The 17,479-nt window shown below is 41.8% G+C and overlaps 1 protein-coding gene and 1 long non-coding RNA gene across 2 annotated transcripts in view; both read right to left on the reverse strand.

Moving 5' to 3' along the window:
• Window positions 1-17,479, reverse strand: part of prkcaa (protein kinase C, alpha, a) — a 209,731-nt gene that overhangs the window by 134,258 nt on the left and 57,994 nt on the right. Inside the window, exon 3 of the mRNA XM_079999133.1 lies at window positions 8,538-8,620. Within this exon, the coding sequence (XP_079855259.1) occupies window positions 8,538-8,620 (83 nt within the window). The remainder of the gene's footprint in view (window positions 1-8,537; window positions 8,621-17,479) is intronic.
• Window positions 6,606-7,856, reverse strand: LOC307229198. Its single transcript, XR_013844121.1, has 3 exons — window positions 7,568-7,856; window positions 7,151-7,211; window positions 6,606-6,907 (listed from the first exon to the last, which is right to left on the reverse strand). It is a non-coding gene; the product is annotated as an uncharacterized lncRNA (long non-coding RNA).

A 17,479-nucleotide genomic window follows, 5' to 3' on the forward strand; every position in this document is an offset into this window, starting at 1 on the left:
GTGCGTTGGATGAAAAAAAAACATACTTTGCCATACGTGATGTTGCATGTCATGTTGTGTATAGTTAAAGTTTCTTTATCAGTATTAGGCTCAGTAATGACTGGGATAATATTGGTCAGCCTGGCAATATCCATTGTGTCTCACTGTGAGTTCTATCCATTCTGGGCCTGTGTCACACTCGCGATGTCCACACCACAGCATCCGTAGATCACAGTGCCCTCTCTTCTTCGAGCAGACAGAAAGGGCACTGTGCTGAGGTTTGAAGTTATCTTACAACAATTATCTCTCTATCCACTGAACACCCTCCCGGGCTTGGCTTATGCTGTGTGTGTACAGTATTTGTGTGCATATGTGTTTATGTCCACATGTGCATTTGTGTCCATGCATGTGTACTGTACTGATGTGTGTTTGAGAAAGTAGAGGGAAAAAGTGCAAAAAGAGGAGCAGATTGCCCTGGGTCACAGAGTATGTGCTGCACTGAGTTAAGTGGACATCAATGATGCAATAGACACACGCACGCACGCACGCACGCACGCACGCACGCACGCACGCACGCACGCACGCACGCACGCACGCACGCACGCACGCACGCACGCACGCACGCGCGCGCACACACACACACACACACACACACACACACACACACACACACACACACACACACACACAGCAAAGCTCTTGGTTTCATTTCCAGAGTCCCTGTGGTGAAATAGGAAGCCCCTGCATTATTGATGCTGCGTGTTCTGCAAAGCACTACCCTCGCTTACACTGTCGGCAATCTTACACCCAGCAGCCAAATGGAAACACTTTATAACAGTTATTGTCCTGTTGAGGCTGATCAGCCAATACCGCCTAAGCAGGTGGCGGCCCAACAATTAAAGCTAGCTTGGACTGGCTGAAAACAGTATTTTTCTAATTCCCAGGTTGTGGGGGAGGGTTGTGATAAATCACTGCAGCACTTCTTCAGCTGCAATGTCCAGACCTGATTATCCAGACATTGTCAGGAAAAAAACATTGATTGTGTTGAGATTGTCTGTGATGCATTTACACTTATCTAGGAAATAACGCAGTGACCCAGCGGAGTTGCTTGGGTTGCACACCCAAGATGGCGCACCAGGCTACAGACTTTTCAGTAGTTGGGCTTTTATTTGCGTTGATACTCCATGTATTTGGACATATCCACAATATAAACAAGATAGTGGAAAGGCATAACAAAGAAAGCAGAAAGGAGTACGAAGCCGCTACGCTCCGTGCCCCAAAGATCCGCACAAAGGTAAATAACTGCCGCATTATAGAGACGTCATCAACAAGCGACATGCCCACTCGGTCGCTGTGAATGATCCAGATAATAACCTGCTTGGTTCACACCTGGGCTCAATAGGACATTACCCAGACTTTGTACTCAGATGCTGGCTGGGTAAAGTCTGGGTTATATCCGGTTCAAATGATTTGGATTTAAGTTTATACATACAGCTTATCCGGGCACTGTCCGGAAAATTTCAGGTTTATAGTGCATGTGTGAAAGCAGCTTCTGATATGCTAAACCAGCGATTTTTGAGCTGCCTGGTGGTCAAGGAGAGTACTGCAAGCGGCCAAATCTTTGGCAAAACAACGATTTTAATCAATATATACAGTGTTTCCTCAAATATAAACTGGTAGTCAATAAAAACTGGGCCACAAATAAATGACAGGGGCGTGGTCTACATGAACGAATCAAAGCCTGCCTCAAATAAAGAGCGGGGAAAAAACTGATCAGAGCTGCGGCGCTGTTTGGTGCACCCAAACAAAGCAAATAAAAACATTTAGCTTTTTTTTGTAGATGTACTTATTTTTTTCCATTTCCTACTGCTGCGTAGCAGATCGTAGATTGCTTCTTGGGGCAAATGCCCCCATTTGAGTACTCTCACTCAGGAGTGGTGCGTTCAAGGCAAACCGAGAAAACTGTAATTCCCCTGTTGGCTATCACCAGAAGTGGGACTTGTAGGGTAGCTACTAGCTCTCCCTTTTTTCACCATACATTTGTTTGCATGGCATACCACCCAGACGGAAGTTTTATTTAAAATTCATACTAAAATATGATCAAATATACTTATCAGACAGAGGGAATACGATGTAAACGCCTGCCGCCAAAATAAGCCTGCTTCCAATAAAGGCCTGGTATCTGCAGTTGAGGTAAATAGAAGCCCCAGGCACTATTTGAGGAAATACCGCATATTAAATAATTTAATGGTAATTTTCACATTTTTTGCATGTGTACTGGTGTTGGCATACGTTTCTTCCAAAATACTCGCACATCATTTTAACTTGTAGAGGGTAGTGGTGGGCCATAAAACGATAACATTAATTATCGCAATATCTTTTTCCTTGATGTCGAAATAAAATAAGCTTAATAATTTAGAAGTTTAATTTAGAAGTTTAAGTTGAATTTTAATCATCTGCAGATTTGTTCACTTATAGATGCGTTGGCAAGTGGCACTAAAAAGCCAATTAATTTGGCGAATCATGTTTGTCACTATAGAAGGAAGCTCCGCCCCCTCCCTTGTGGGTCGGTTGGACACCAGCAGCAGAGACAAGGTCTCCGTTAACGAAAACACAACGATTCTTCTCGGAATAAACACTAATTAAAACATACTTATGAATACAATATTCCATTTCTGCCATCGTTCCACTAGATGCCACACAATCTTACACACCGGTCCTTTAAAGTTGACCTATTATGCTCCTTTTTACACAAGTTAATATAGGTCTTTGAGGTCCTCAAAACATGTTTTTGAAGTTTTTTGCGGAAAATACCACACACACATGCATTCTAGCCATTCTAACATGTCGGTTCTGGAGAAACGCACAGCTGCACAGCACTGCTGCACAGTACTCACAGCAAGAAGGTCCTGGGTTCGATTCCCACCTGGGGCACTGTGGGCACCGTGCTCCGGCGGGTTATCACCCAAATAGGAGCCTTCCTGTGTGGAGTTTGCATGTTCTCCCCGTGCTCACATGGGGTTTGATATTTACCAAAAGCTGTAGCAGACAGTGCCTCAGAATACTGGACTTTGTTCCAGTATCAAGGATTAACCCATTTCACATTTTGCAAGGATAAGAAATCTGTGAATCACTGTGGATCTACACCGGACCCCCTGGGATCCCACAAACCGCCCTTCTAGGCCAACAGAACAAAAGAGCTATAAAAGCAATTAACGGACAGATGTGAAACCACTTAATTGATCTCAAACGCTATGAAATCTACACTCCCCTCTTCCGTGTCTCATCCTGACGAACATTCAAATACGCTCATTAAAGCCCCCACTCCAGACTCAAGTGAATTTTTCACAATAGGTCCCCTTTAAGCAAATGTTGCCTCCAAAAAAAATGGTGTTTAAATAAATTTGGCAACTCTTGCTGGCATGGCTGACCGAAGACTTCCCTCCCTCCAGGGGAGCAGTTATGAAACACAGGCATGAGTCATGCAAGGCAGGTAGGCCTAGTTATTGTGCTTCTACAAGATATTGGTTGGCCAGGGGAGTTATCGCTTTCCTGGACTGCACACCCAGGCGGCAACTTGCCGTGCAATCTGTATGGTTGCCCCCAGCAACAGAATTGCTAAATGCACAGATTTCTTAAATTGAAACAAATAATTCAGCAGCAACGTTGTGTTGTTGAACCTGATTCATATTCTGAAAGGGAAAAAAGACCAATCAAGCACCCCAGGACTTGTTAATTTCTCTCCGCCGGCTGCTGCACACAAAGGCTGATTGGATTAGGAAATGTAAGTTTGATATTCAGTTGATCGAGCTGCACCCACAAACCCACGAGACCCTATCTCTCCTTTTAATAAACATTCAGAAGTTTGAAGCACTGCACAAAGGTCTGTCAGATCGGCCTATCAAAGTGCTGATCACAAGAGAAGAAAACTAAACCAGCCCATCAGCTAACAAAACAGATGTCCAACACTTTTGAGATTAAAGAACCTCGGAACAGAAGACTATTTAGAAGAATATTGAGACAGAATGTCAGGGAGATTCCTTGCATTGCTGGCAACTAGATGAGAATGCCATGGAACTAGCAAATAACTGCGATTAACACCCACCACCTGACAAATGCAGGTAAGTAGTATGCTGGCAGGTAAAACTGTACATCTCACCCAAGGCCACAAACAAAGTGGCTCATAGCAGGATAGGTAATTTGAAACGAAATTCAAAACTGGGCAGACATGGGGAAAATCGGAATAAAGGACCACCTCCCAACACGAGAAAAATGGCTTCCCTTTCTAATTATTCAATGGGCCTGCTGTTTTTCTTTCCAGGTAAGAGGCCTAAATTGGCCTAAATCCTCAATATACTATGTTTAAATATCCCCTTGTATAAAAGCGGTATTAACTGAGTTAACATTACTAGAAGTAGAATGCATAAATAATTATCTCCTTTTTCTGGCTGGAGCGACTGCATCATACAGAGGTCAAAGGTCACTCGAACCCGACTCACCAGTTAAACTTGAACCTACTAAGATCTAACATTTCCCCGAGATAAGTCGCTGCTCTGATGACAATTGCCCCCCATCCTCCTCAGACTATTTTCTGCAGTTATGGCTTCTGAGTCATCTGTGGGGTGCTCTATTAAAAGGTTGACGATCCCGAATGACACACTGACATATCTCCGGTTACAGTGGCCAAGCCGCTCCGTCGTGAAGCTGAGACAAACTGTCTGCAAGGCAAATAGCCAGGTAGACAGGGAGACAAAAACATTGTTGTTTTTGTCTCCCTGTAGTAGGAAGACCATGTTAATGGTATGTGGTTAGTAAGGTAGAGGACCGCCTAGTACTTGACATTGTCATTTGATATTGATAGAAAACTTATTTTTTTCCCCAAACACTGTGAAGTACAAAGTAAACATAGCCTCTCGCCCTCAAGGCCTGGCCAGGCAGATGCAGGTGTTCGAATTTTGGCCGCCAGTCATACATCTCCCACCTGTCCGACTGGGTCGGTTCGAATGACATGGGCCGAGGCCAGTCAACAGACTGGAAGTTTTGACCACATATACTGTAGTGGGGTTTGAGCGGTTCGACTGTGGGAGTGAAACATCTGAGGCACTCAAAAGATCTTGAATTGGAAAGAATCGTTCCAAGGAAACTGACAATGTTGGCCTGCTCTGGTCGATATTTAGATGTTAAGAATGAGCTCAGCCGGCCACTGCTGTGATACATTAATCCAGCCTAATCAACAGCATTTTTTCACATTTCTATATATTCCAACAGAGGGAAAGATAAATGGACAAGAGTTTAAACTGTTGACATGTGAAGAAAATGTTAATGCTTGATATTTTCATTATGCCTTACAATGGCATCCTTGCAATGAAAATCATAAAGAAGGTCTAGCAGAGAGTTCCACTGTCATATCCTTTGATTTTACACCAACAACAGTTCACACCAATGTTTTATAGGGAGCCGCCCCTTACTACGGCCCTGAAGCCAGACATGTATAATGCTGCACCCAGGGTGAAAAGAAAAAGCTCCTTTCAAAACAGCAGCAATTCCTTTTTTTTTTTACTTCTTTCTACACCTACCTTCCAACAAGACAAACATGTATTGCAATGTGTCAGTAGGGGGAAAAAAAAAACAACAAAAAAAACTGCTGCTGTGAAAAAATGCATATGGCTGACATTGGATACTTGGGCATGGCAAGAATTATGAATTTTCTTTAAAGCATTATCTATTATTGTTAGTCTTAACCTGCGTAGATAGAAAAATTGGATCACAAAACTACCGGCTACTCTGCCAACGGGACCCAGTTTAAGAACAAAACTAAGTGTCCAGTTGTGTAGACGCTGGGCGGTGAAAGGTGAAAGAAGAAACCTGGTGGAAGCGATTATTTGCACATTAACCCTCTAAAGTCCAAGCTGAATTCAGAGAAGCCTTGTGATTTTGGTGTGGTCTGATATTTATCTCAATATAATCAACTTAACACACTCTTACTCCGAAGTGGTTGATACATCTATTTGAAGGAAAATGGCAGCTACATTGATATGCCATCAATAGTTTGGTCAGTGTCATTATGCAGCTTTCAGATCGATCTAAAACACACGGCATATAAAGAGGAGGCTTTTGTATTTTGTGTTGCCGCCAGAAATCATAGCACAAACTAGAATATGTTGACAAACTGTTTTGTCAACACAAAAGTTGGTTCATCAAGGTCCTGGGTATATAATGAGGTCAAAATACTTCACAAATCTGATGTCTAAAAACTGTTCACAACTTTATTTCAGTTGACCCAAGGTGTGAGAGTAGCCAATCGCTAATGACCTGAAAATTCATGACCCCCCTGTGGGGGCCATTAGAGGTGTGGATCTGCAGCAGGCTGGGCCCGCTCTCTGTCAGACTCTCAGACAAAGCAATGAGGTGGTAGGCTATTTGGAGTGGGGCAATGAAGAATGTAAGAAATGTTTTTAGTTTTGAAAGATTTATTGAAAACGTCACACAAACTATTTACTAAAACAACAAAAAATGGTTTTAGGTGATAGGTGAAACTCTAAAACCAACAATCACATTCAAGTCAAATGAAAATTTGAATTCATGAACAAAATATATAACATATATATATATATAATATACAAGGAAACGATCGATCGGCGTTGTTCAGAGTTGTTTAGCGTCTCGGTAAGTGAACTGTGTTTCCCCATGTAATCTAATGGGAATATTTAATTCCATCGTTTAACATTTTTCTGGAAAAATCTCATTTTCCATTTAGAAAGGTTTTTTCAACTTATTTGGCTGCTCCTGGCGATTATAGAAGTGCGCGACATGGCGGGTTTTGCTGTCGTGGGTCACATATAGAGGAGTAGGAGCATGCGGTCTTGGCCTGCTAGCTGGTGTAGGTGCAAGATGATTTTCTGTGGCAGATTGTAGAGGTGCTCTCATACTGTAAAAACACATTTAAAAAAAAAAGTGTAAGGAAATGTGATATTTAAATCAGACATATCTCTACAGACTACATACATCACACCAGGCAGGGGAATGCCACATATTACATACAGCTCACCAGCTTATGGACTGTATGCAAACACACACACACACACACACACACACACACACACACACACACACACACACACACACACACACACACACACACACACACAATGCAAATTCATTGGAAACATACCTTCGTCTAGGAAGGCTGTGTGGCTGTTGTGTGGCAACTTGGAGCAGGGGCTTGTTTGTCACTGTAACCATAAGTAAAACAAAAAGGTTGTAAAATGCAGGCTAGTGCTAAGTGGAGAGGGGAGCAGAGCTGTATAAAGGCTGCGTGCTACTGTTTTTAGCTATTACCTGGATGTGCTGTAAAATGCTAAGCTTGCTTAGCAATAGAAAAATCCCATCTCTTTACCCTGAAACGCTGATAACGTTAGCTGATGTTATCGTTATCGTTGCGGCAAACAGGATTCCATGAAACTTAGCTTAGCTAGCTAGTCATCCACCTAGTACTCTGGCTAGCTAACGTTAGCGTTAGAGAGCGGGTGTACAAGACGCAGAAATAATTTCAACGTTAGCTTGTACTCGTAAAAATTATGTTACTTACTCATCGTCAGGTATTGGGTCCTCAGCTGGGTCAATTCTTGATTCAAAATGCTGCCTTTCTTCCTCGGAATCTTCCTCAGTAACAGGACACGATGATTTATCGAATCTGTCCACACGTCACGCGTCAAAGCGTGGCGTGTGTCATTATGCAAAGAAGCATCAGGTCTGAATGGAAGGACGTGGATCCAGGAGCCCCGAATCCATTGACATGATAAATAGGTGTTGGTTTGGGAAGACGGACAGAGAGAACAAACGCAAGCTCTAACTTAATGCCAAATCTAACCTAATTCAAGAAATATCATATTATTCTAAAACGGAAAGTCGGAAAGTCACGATTCTAAGCTTTCTGGCAATTTTTTTGCCGCACGCGTATGATAAAAATCACGCGGAGGTAGAGAGAGATTTATAAACCAAAGTCACTTTTCTTACCTGCGATCGCACGGGGGCGATTATCAACCTCAGAGAGGTAGTGAAAACATTGCAGTGAGTTGTATTGGCAAGAGGATATACTGTTGGTCAGAAGGGCAAGAAGATTGAAAGGACAAAAGGAGCTTGCAGAACTGCGTGGTAAGCCAGTAAACCTGTGTGACCATGTACTGTAGGAGTCATACAGATGATAATAAGGCACATTTAAGGACTTTGAAAGGCTTTTTGGAGACTACACCTCAGTTCAGTTACCCAATCTGTAAAATGTGCAGACCAGTCCATTTTTGGAGTCACACTGGCTCTTGAACAACATTTTCGTGCCATCTACAATTTTCAGATTTTCCAGGTATTTCCAAACCAAAAATTTGAGAATTTAAATTCAAGTACTTCAAGGACCCTGTGTGAACCCTGTGAAAAGTGATGCAGTATCTGGTGGGTCAATATCTGGGTTTTTTGGGGATTTGCTTTTGAAATAAACGCAGACCAAAACAACCAAGGAAAAGCCTTCAGACATAGGGACCTAGAAAGGAACCAGCTTTACTCACATCCGTGTCCGGACCCTTGTCAGCCCCGGGGCAGGAAAAGGTGACAAACTCATGGCACCTCTTGTGGACGACAAAACAGCAAACTGTAGAAAGGAGGGGAAGAGTGGGGGATGAAGAAAGAAGTAGGGGGAGGGAGGTGGGGTTTGAAAGGAGGGAAGACCGCATGAGAGATTAGTCGGCTATGTACTTTTGATCTATGGTAAATAATGTACATCAAGGCAGAATTGAACTGAATTATTCATAAGTTGCTTTCACACATGCACTGCAACCCTGAAATTATCCAGACACTTCCGGGAGGAGCTGTATGGGTGAACGCAAATGTCCGAATCATTTGACCCAAACATTACCCATCCAGCAGCCTAGTACAAAGTCTGGATAATGTCCAACTGAGTGGTATTTGTGAACAGAGCAAATAATTGTTCGGCTCATTCACAGCGAGTGAGTGGGTGTGTCGCGTGTTGATGACATCTCCATTATGTGGCAGTTATTTACCTTCATGCGGATCTTGGTGCACGAAGCGTAGCTGCTTTGTACTCTCTGCTTTCTTCATTATTCCTTTCCACTCTCTTGTTTATATTGCGGATACGTCAAAATACATGGAGTACCAATGCAAAAACCCAACTACTGATAAGTCTGTAGCCTTGTCCCCCATCTTGGGTGTGCTGTAAAACTCTGTGGCGTCATTGCGTCACGTCCTGCCCCCTGCACACTCTACCCGGGCTCTGCCCCTTGTCTAAACCAAACTGATTATTTCCAGGTAGTGTTAACATGTCTGACACGGACAAGCTCTGTTTTTTTGCGACATGTGTGAAAGGGAAACTCCGGACAATGTCCGGATAATCAGGTCCGGACTATATCCGGAAATTGTCCGGAGTCCATGTTGAAAGCAGCTACCTACACCTACCTAGGGATGAAACGGTTATCGGTTTCAGCAGTATTACTGTTTAAAATTGTAACTATCGTTGAAACCGCGCTTGATTACCGCGCTATGATAAACCTGTGGTAAATACTGTCCAGACAAAGGCGCAAAATCCACGCTGCATCACCGCATGAAAAATGCCACAAAGCAGTGACAGCACTTTTTAGCCTCCAGCCTTTTTCTTCAGCCTTCTAAGTGTGGTCGTATTTTTGGTTTTTATGAGTGCTGACGGAAACTTGATCGAAGATGGTCACGCTGTCTACAGAACATGCAGAAAGAAAACCACTGTGAAAGGGGGCAACACACACCACTACCTGCTACTTTACAGTGAATTGCATGGTAAGTGAACTTTTAGCTCAATGCATGAAATGGGGACTTTGGAATAGGGGGAAATGTCATGGTTTGTCTGTCTAACTTTCTCATAGCTTGTAAATAATATAAACTGAAGCTTTCAGTGTTACCTACTCTTGTAAAAACATTACACTCTGCTATATGTATTTGCCCATTGCATGCAATAACATGCTACGCACTTGAGTCACCAAACCAAAATATTTTGTTCATTTAACATCCAGCAGTCATCAAAATTGGTTGTAAAAGTATTCCAATAAACACTACAGACTCAAATACAGTACAAGACTCCTCTGTATTTATGTTAGTTGTTGGAACTCATTGCAATCATTATCACTGTCTTAAGACTCATTTGTATTTATGTAAATTGTGCATTGGGTCGTATGTGTGTGTGTGTGTGTGTGTGTGTGTGTGTGTGTGTGTGTGTGTGTGCACACGTGTTAATAATAATAATAATAATAATAATACCAATATTTTACAAATAATCAAAAAATTTATAATAATAATACATTTGCTATTCCCTTGTTTATAGAATGGGCGTGCAGCAGGCAAACCCCGTGATGCTACTGGTCCCTTGTCCTCATCGGCAGCGATACAGACACTCAAGCAAGCATTAAAAAGACAGGCTGCTTATGCGGCCACATCAAAAAATGCTCGAGGCCTCACTGCAGCCCAGCTCGCAAAGGACATGATGCCATTTAGATGATGCCAAGCATTCTTTTCCAAGACTGAAATCCAAACCTGTTCAACCAGGTTAAAGCTGACGTTTGACAAAAGTGACCAGTGCTGCGAAATCTGCAGTTACCTATAGTGTAGTTACCTATCATGGCCATATGGTACAATCTTTACTGTAAATGCACATTTGATATGGTTGTCAGATGTTAACATAAGGTATTGCCCAATTGCATTGGCTATGTTATTATTTTGATGTTTATGCAAATAAAAAGTGCATAGCACTGCTAATTTTATCTGTAGTTTTCAAAAGGGAAATTGGTGAAATGACTTCATCACTGACGTGAGTCAGGGCTTTTTGAACGTTTTCAGAACATTTTAACAATACCGAGATAATTCTGATAACTGTGATAATTTTGTTCATAACAATCGTGATATGAAATTTCCATACCTCCTCTACACCTACTTATCTACCATAATTTAGCAACTTCACAAGACCACTAGTTGAATGCCTTGCATATATACACAACAACAGTAGTTGTCCCCAGCCTAGATCTTCGAAGAAGGCTTTGTGGAATAACTTGTTTAATATTCTGATGGCAATATGCCATGTTGTAATGCCAAGATGATATAATGGATTACGGATTTAGGCATGTAAAGAATCAAACTGAAAGAAATGCTGCATACCCAAACTCATCTCAAGACTTGAGTCATAGTAATGATGCTTCTCTTGCCACCGTAATGGCTTTAATGAATTATTGCACATTTGACATTTGCTCCATTGTTCTGTTTTGGCTTGATCAGAATATCACCTTAAACTGACTACGACCAGATTAGTGTGCGTGTAACCCCTGGTCAGCAAGAAAGGAAGGAAAAACAATGTCTGGATGCTTCTTGGGTCTCCAAATGGCTAATCCAGCCCTTACTTCAGGCTACAACACATTACCACCTCCTGTTCACTGACTAGACAGGATTCACAGCAGACACACACAGACCTGTACCTAGGGCTTTGGTGATAACCGCATTACTGCGGTATTGAGGATTACCGCCTAACTTACCTCCTAAGTTACAGGAGGATATGAAATACAGTATAAACACAATTATTGTTTAATTATCATCATTGACTGTCTTTCATCCTTATGTCCAAGGACTATTGGAGAAACTTTGCAGTTGCTCTGCTCCAGCACATCACTTCAGCTTTGCGCACTGCACGCCAGGGGGAGGGACAGTCTATTAAACATATGGGGTATTTATTTTGTGTGTGTTTGATTATTAGTAATTAGGGCTGAACCCAACCCAGAATTTTTTCAGTCAAATCAGATTCGGATGTTCAATGCAAATATGAACGGGGCCAGGGCGGCAACTACAGGAGGGAACAGAGGCATCCGTACCCCCTTACTGGGAAAAGAGAGAGTTGTCCTCCTCAATATATCATTGTAAACATAACAATATCATTTTAAATAATCGTGGCTGTGTGCCCAGATCACTCCCTCTATGATGGTACCAACTGTGCCCACGGTGCGCCAGCAATGGGGCGCCCGTGATTGGTGCGCCAAAACAGTGTGTATTTCAGAAGTGTGTGTGTGTGTGTGTGTCTGTGTTTCAGTGTGTTGCTAGATCGAATGGGCGAAGTGGTGCATGCAGTCGGACTAGCTCACACGCAGGTCGAATGTCTACAAATGTATTGTTCCGTCTTTGTGAAGCCAAGCTGACACTGTCTGGCAGCGTGTCTCAGTGTGTGGTGTCTGCTGCTCCCTCGCTCTCTCTGTAGTGGGTTCCTCTTTCCCTCCCTCCCTCTCTAGGACTTGACATCGCAAGGCAAACAAACAATTATTTATTTTAATCATAAATAACAATTCAGTCAATTTTAATACTCTGTATATGTATTTATTTGTTAAATGTTATTTCACAAAGTTAGGAAAGCAATGTTTGAGCCAAGCCTGATGTTGCCTTACGCATTAGAGAATGATCCCCAGTCCCTTCCTCACAATGAGGAATACAGCTTATTAATCTAACACTGGTATCGGATAAGTACTCGGTATCGGACAATGCCCCAAGCCCAGGTATCGGAATCGAGACTGAAAAAGTGAGATCAGTGCATCACTACTCTGCATGCGTGACTCCCTCTCTGTCCACCTCCCCCCATATCTGTAAATGTCTGTCTTGATCACTTTCTATGTCTCAGGAATAGGCCCAGTGTAAGTAACAGTGTCTGGGTGACTCAGGGAATCGCTAGCATTGGTGATGTGGGCAATATTGATTGCACCCCAGTGCCATTCATAGCCTCAAGAGTCATTGCAGCAACCTGGAAGAAGGTGTCCAACACATTCTGAGATTCTAGTTTATGCCCATGGTGAGATCAGGTGAGCATGCTTGGGTTTGTTTTACCTACATATTGGTCCAAAAGATATTTGAAGCAAACTTCATCCTTATCCCGCACCTTCTTGACTTAAAAATGGAACAAATCTTAATTTAGTTTTCCCTCCCTTCTTAACAACAGACTTGTAGTCTCTGCTGCTCAATTCGACTGATACTTGTTCTCTGCATTCAACAGTGGGTGTGTACCCTAATACAGGCATGTGCCTTCTGAAATTTTGTCACTTGAACGATCCCAAAATCCCATATATTTGAGTCGATATTGCCCAGCGCTATCCCCATCTGGGTGTGGCCCCCACAATAGCCATAGTCTTAAACTCTTGAATAGAACCTCCAGAGGTATCAGTGGATGAAATACTTTTCAGGAATAAAACTATTACTAAAAGGATTTAACAAGGTAAATTTGGGATTGATTTCCATCACTTATTGCCTCCCCCCCTCAGTTCTGCATCATAGGCTACCCTGGGAGCCAACTATAAGAAACCACAGACATCGTATTTTCCCCCATCATCATTTGCCACGGTTTCCATCATTTGCAGAGAAGCAGCAAGGGAGCATGAAGATAATCTCAAAGATAATAAAAAAAAACCTACTTCACACTAAACATCTCATCATTAAGAGATAGAGAGAGAAAACTCACAAAAACTATAATAAAGATAAAGATTTCATGAAAAAAGAACATCATCATTGACCTGTGTCGACCTGCAGACGTTCACATGTCCAAATAAATGGACACCCCCCCCCCCCCCCCCCTTTCTTACACCAGCAACCAACCTTTCCCCAATAGCTCTGGGCTTGGCAATAACAAGTCAATAACACATCAACCCAATGCACTGCCAATTATACCTTAGATGGCAGCCCATGACAGAGGCCCACCCACAAGATGGACAGCTCATAAATTCAAATGATCCATTAATTTAACCAACGTAATTTATTCTCAAAGACTCACCAGTGGTCGCTGACTCCCGCTGCTCTGACTCCAACACATTAGACCAGTCTAGCACACACTTACACCACATTTCCCATTCTGTATGGTCCATTATGAACATTAAACGTCCATGCAAAACACCTAGAGATTTCAAACTACAAAGTAATTATCGCGGCAGAGTCAACAGCAGCTGACACCTTAAATAATATGCAAATATATGTTGTAACAATTGTTGTCCAACTGGAAGACATTTTGTCCATTGAGCCAAACAAGGGGTTCTGTGCTAATACATTGAAGGTTGCTGTTTTGCTTTGATTTAAATTTGGTTAAGGTTGGAGCTCCATACACTCTGGTGTTCTTATTAAAGCTCCTTTTAATTTGAATACAAACACCAATACAGAACATCGAAAGCCAGGCTGTTTGATTATTCATTTGTGAAAATAAATATATTTTTGTCAAAGATGTTCAGCTGATATTGACCATATATTATTAATAAATCCATTAGATTGACTATCTGCAAAATAGACTAGCTATAGACTATGGCTAACACGGATTTCATAATTGGAGATTTTTGTAGTCAATGCCGAAAACAAATGAAAAAAAACAAAAAAACACTTTGGAAGCTTCATGCAAAGGTAGAACGCAGGCATGCAGCCTTCAAGGAATTACTAAGAAGTAACATTGTGTTTGAATGAAGTAATACAGAAAACAACTATTAACAGTTCAAATAGCTTTGTGCCATAATGTGTCCTTTAAATTGTTAACCAGCTATTACTCAAGTAAACCAGTGCTGAAATTCAGAGAAAATGAAAACACAAACACATAGTCATACTGCTACTGTATATAATCAGAGTGCAACGAGTGGTGATAAAGTACTCATATGTTAACAAATCTTTACACAGATGTTATACATTATATTTTTATGGGATATTGAACCGAACAACCAAACAAAAAGGCCTTAAGCTAACCTAACCTGCCAGAAGGTTTAATAGTAAAAGTACAACCAATACTAAATAATTTGGTTCTTGAGATGTCCCCAGAGGGTAATGTAACAGTTTAAGTGATTAGTAAGTATGTTTCTCTTTCAGTGAGCTTATCATTTCTTAACTCTCAGCATGGATGATTTGCGTAGGGATTGAGACACAATGACAATGTTCCAAATACACAAAATACATAGAAATATGTGTTGAGCAAAGCTCGCTGTGAAATATTTAGCTCTTTTGTTGGAACTTCCTCCACTTGAAATGCCAACCCAATTCTGCCACAACCAGCTCATGTAGGTTGTTGTTAATTTTTGTTTTGCAGCCATGAAACAGAAGACAGTTAATTAAAATATAATTTCAAGGTAAACGAAGAAGGCACTGACATGTCAAGGCAGTCTAATAATGAGGTGTAGAGTTGTTGCTGTTGACCTTCACCAGAGTCACTTTTCCCTTAACTGTTGGTCCTTTCACTCTGCTCATCAGCAAGGGACCACTTCGACTGTTATCCATCAACAAAAGCTGGGCAGCTGTGAAGAAATGACTGAGGACGATGAAAGACAGCAACCTACACTACCTAGAAAAGGTAATCAGCACCCTACAAATTCCCAGACAAATTGACCAAAATCACAGGTGCCGACAATCATCTATGTGGAAAGAACTGGTCAACAGTACTTTTTTCAGGCACTGGGAATCCAGGTACTGCTAAAGCCGCCAACTGTGCTAGATTACTTGAAACAGCTGACGACTGCCTTGCTGTTCCAGATTATAGGCTAACATGCATCATAAGGGGTGATAAACATAGTTATAAGGCCAAAGGTTCATTGTTGCTAATCCTAACCTACATACTGTAAAGTTTGAATGCTTGAATTTCCTTAATGGATAGTTGTTAACCTTAACAATTGTCGATTAATTGCCAAGATAAAAGCTGATGACGTCACCAGGGAGTGGTGTCGTGCCATGCCTCTGAGATTTCGCACCAGGAGCGGGTTCTCCTCATTATATAAAATTTCGGAGAAGTTGGAGGTAAGACTCGCTGAGCTGGTTCACGCGTGCAGGAATATTTTCAACCCGTCTTTCGAGTTAAATATTGAAACTTTTTGCTGTCTCTGGCGAGTCAGTCAGGCGCAGATATGGAAAACGAGATGCTAATAAGATTATTAAACATGACTAAAATCCTTAATAATAATAGACACATAGTTGTAACAAATAATTGAGTTTAATATATTTTGTTTGAGTTATCACCATCGCAACATATCGCTTGTTTCTTTTTGCTGTCGTACCTCTCCCTCCCTCACGTTCAGAAAGTGCCCTTATCCCGTCTACTGTGTTCCAACATGGTGAGCGCAGCATTAGTTGTTAGAGAACAATAAACATAAAGTTTCCTCCTCGGCATCGAAGCTCTAGTTTTCTACACGCAGCCATGTTTGTTGTTGGTCCTTCCGCTCCTTGAGCATTTTTCTTCTCGACTGCCATTGATACAATCACAAGATCTTGTTAATCTTATCGATAAGTCCAAATCTTAATCGAATCGTTTCTTATTAGCAATTAATCGATTGTCGTTTTTTTGGAAACATCTCTACTTAGTTTGAGGGTTGTGGGTGAGGACCATGAAGTGAAGTTACAGGGGTACAGGAAACAGCAGTAGACCCAGGTAACCCATATCAAACTACCATCAAAATATTACAGGTTGTCCTAAAAGCAATTAGCAAGTAAATCATCAGGAGAAAATTACTGGCCCATTGTAAAAGGGGAAAATGTGAACGCTATTTTTCCGGAAACGCCCACGCAGCATATCCCCTCACATCGAACAAAGCAAGGTATACAAAGTAATTCCACCAATGTATTCAGCCACCTTGATGACTATGATGTCAATCGAGGTGATGACTACCAAATGAGTCATCTACAGTGGGCGACTCTCCACATCGTTTCCGCCATCGTTACTGCTGTTGTCACCTTTGCAGTCAACCTACAGCAGTCTTCCTTCCTGCGCTTTGGCCATCTTCCATACAACCACAACTTTAAAAGGTCTGCAAAGCTAGGCAGTCCATCTTCCTGCTCCCTATGATGTAGTGTGCAGTGACCAAGTCAATAGCATCCGGGGGCACATGCTCCATCTTAAGCAATGGCCACTGAGCAGCCTCAGAGGAGTTCTGTAAGATAGATAGAGGGGTTACGCCGACGTCTGATCCATTTCTCATCAGGATGGGCCAACAGAAGCTTTTCCCAGGAGAAGTAAACGAGGGATGGTGTTGGAAAAGTCAAATTTGGCTTTGTTTTTGGCTCCGTAAAATATATTTATTGTTAATCATTATGGAACCATTTCTCAAGGGGTGCAAAGAAACATACATTAATACATCAGTATATTATTGAATAATGACGAAATCCACCCACATTAGCTTATCTTAGGTTACCACTGATGCTCCGTTTCTGATGGTCGGACTGGTGTTAATATAGATTTGGGGGCAGGGCCATGCAACATATTACCTTGTATACAATACGTCATCGAGTCATGATTCAGCCCTGCCCAAAAAATCCGGACCAGAAAAATGGTGAGAAATAGTTTGCCGGTCTAAGTCCACAATTCAGTACTACCTCGATCAGTCTTTTCACATGTTTTCAGCAATTACTTTCTAACATGTATAATGTGTTTCGAAACAATTACTGATTTCACTTTACAGGGACTTCAATGTTTATTACTACAGTCATTCTGCTGTTC

The sequence above is a fragment of the Zeus faber genome (genome assembly GCF_960531495.2).
Source record: "Zeus faber genome assembly, chromosome: 4".
NCBI lineage: Eukaryota > Metazoa > Chordata > Actinopteri > Zeiformes > Zeidae > Zeus > Zeus faber.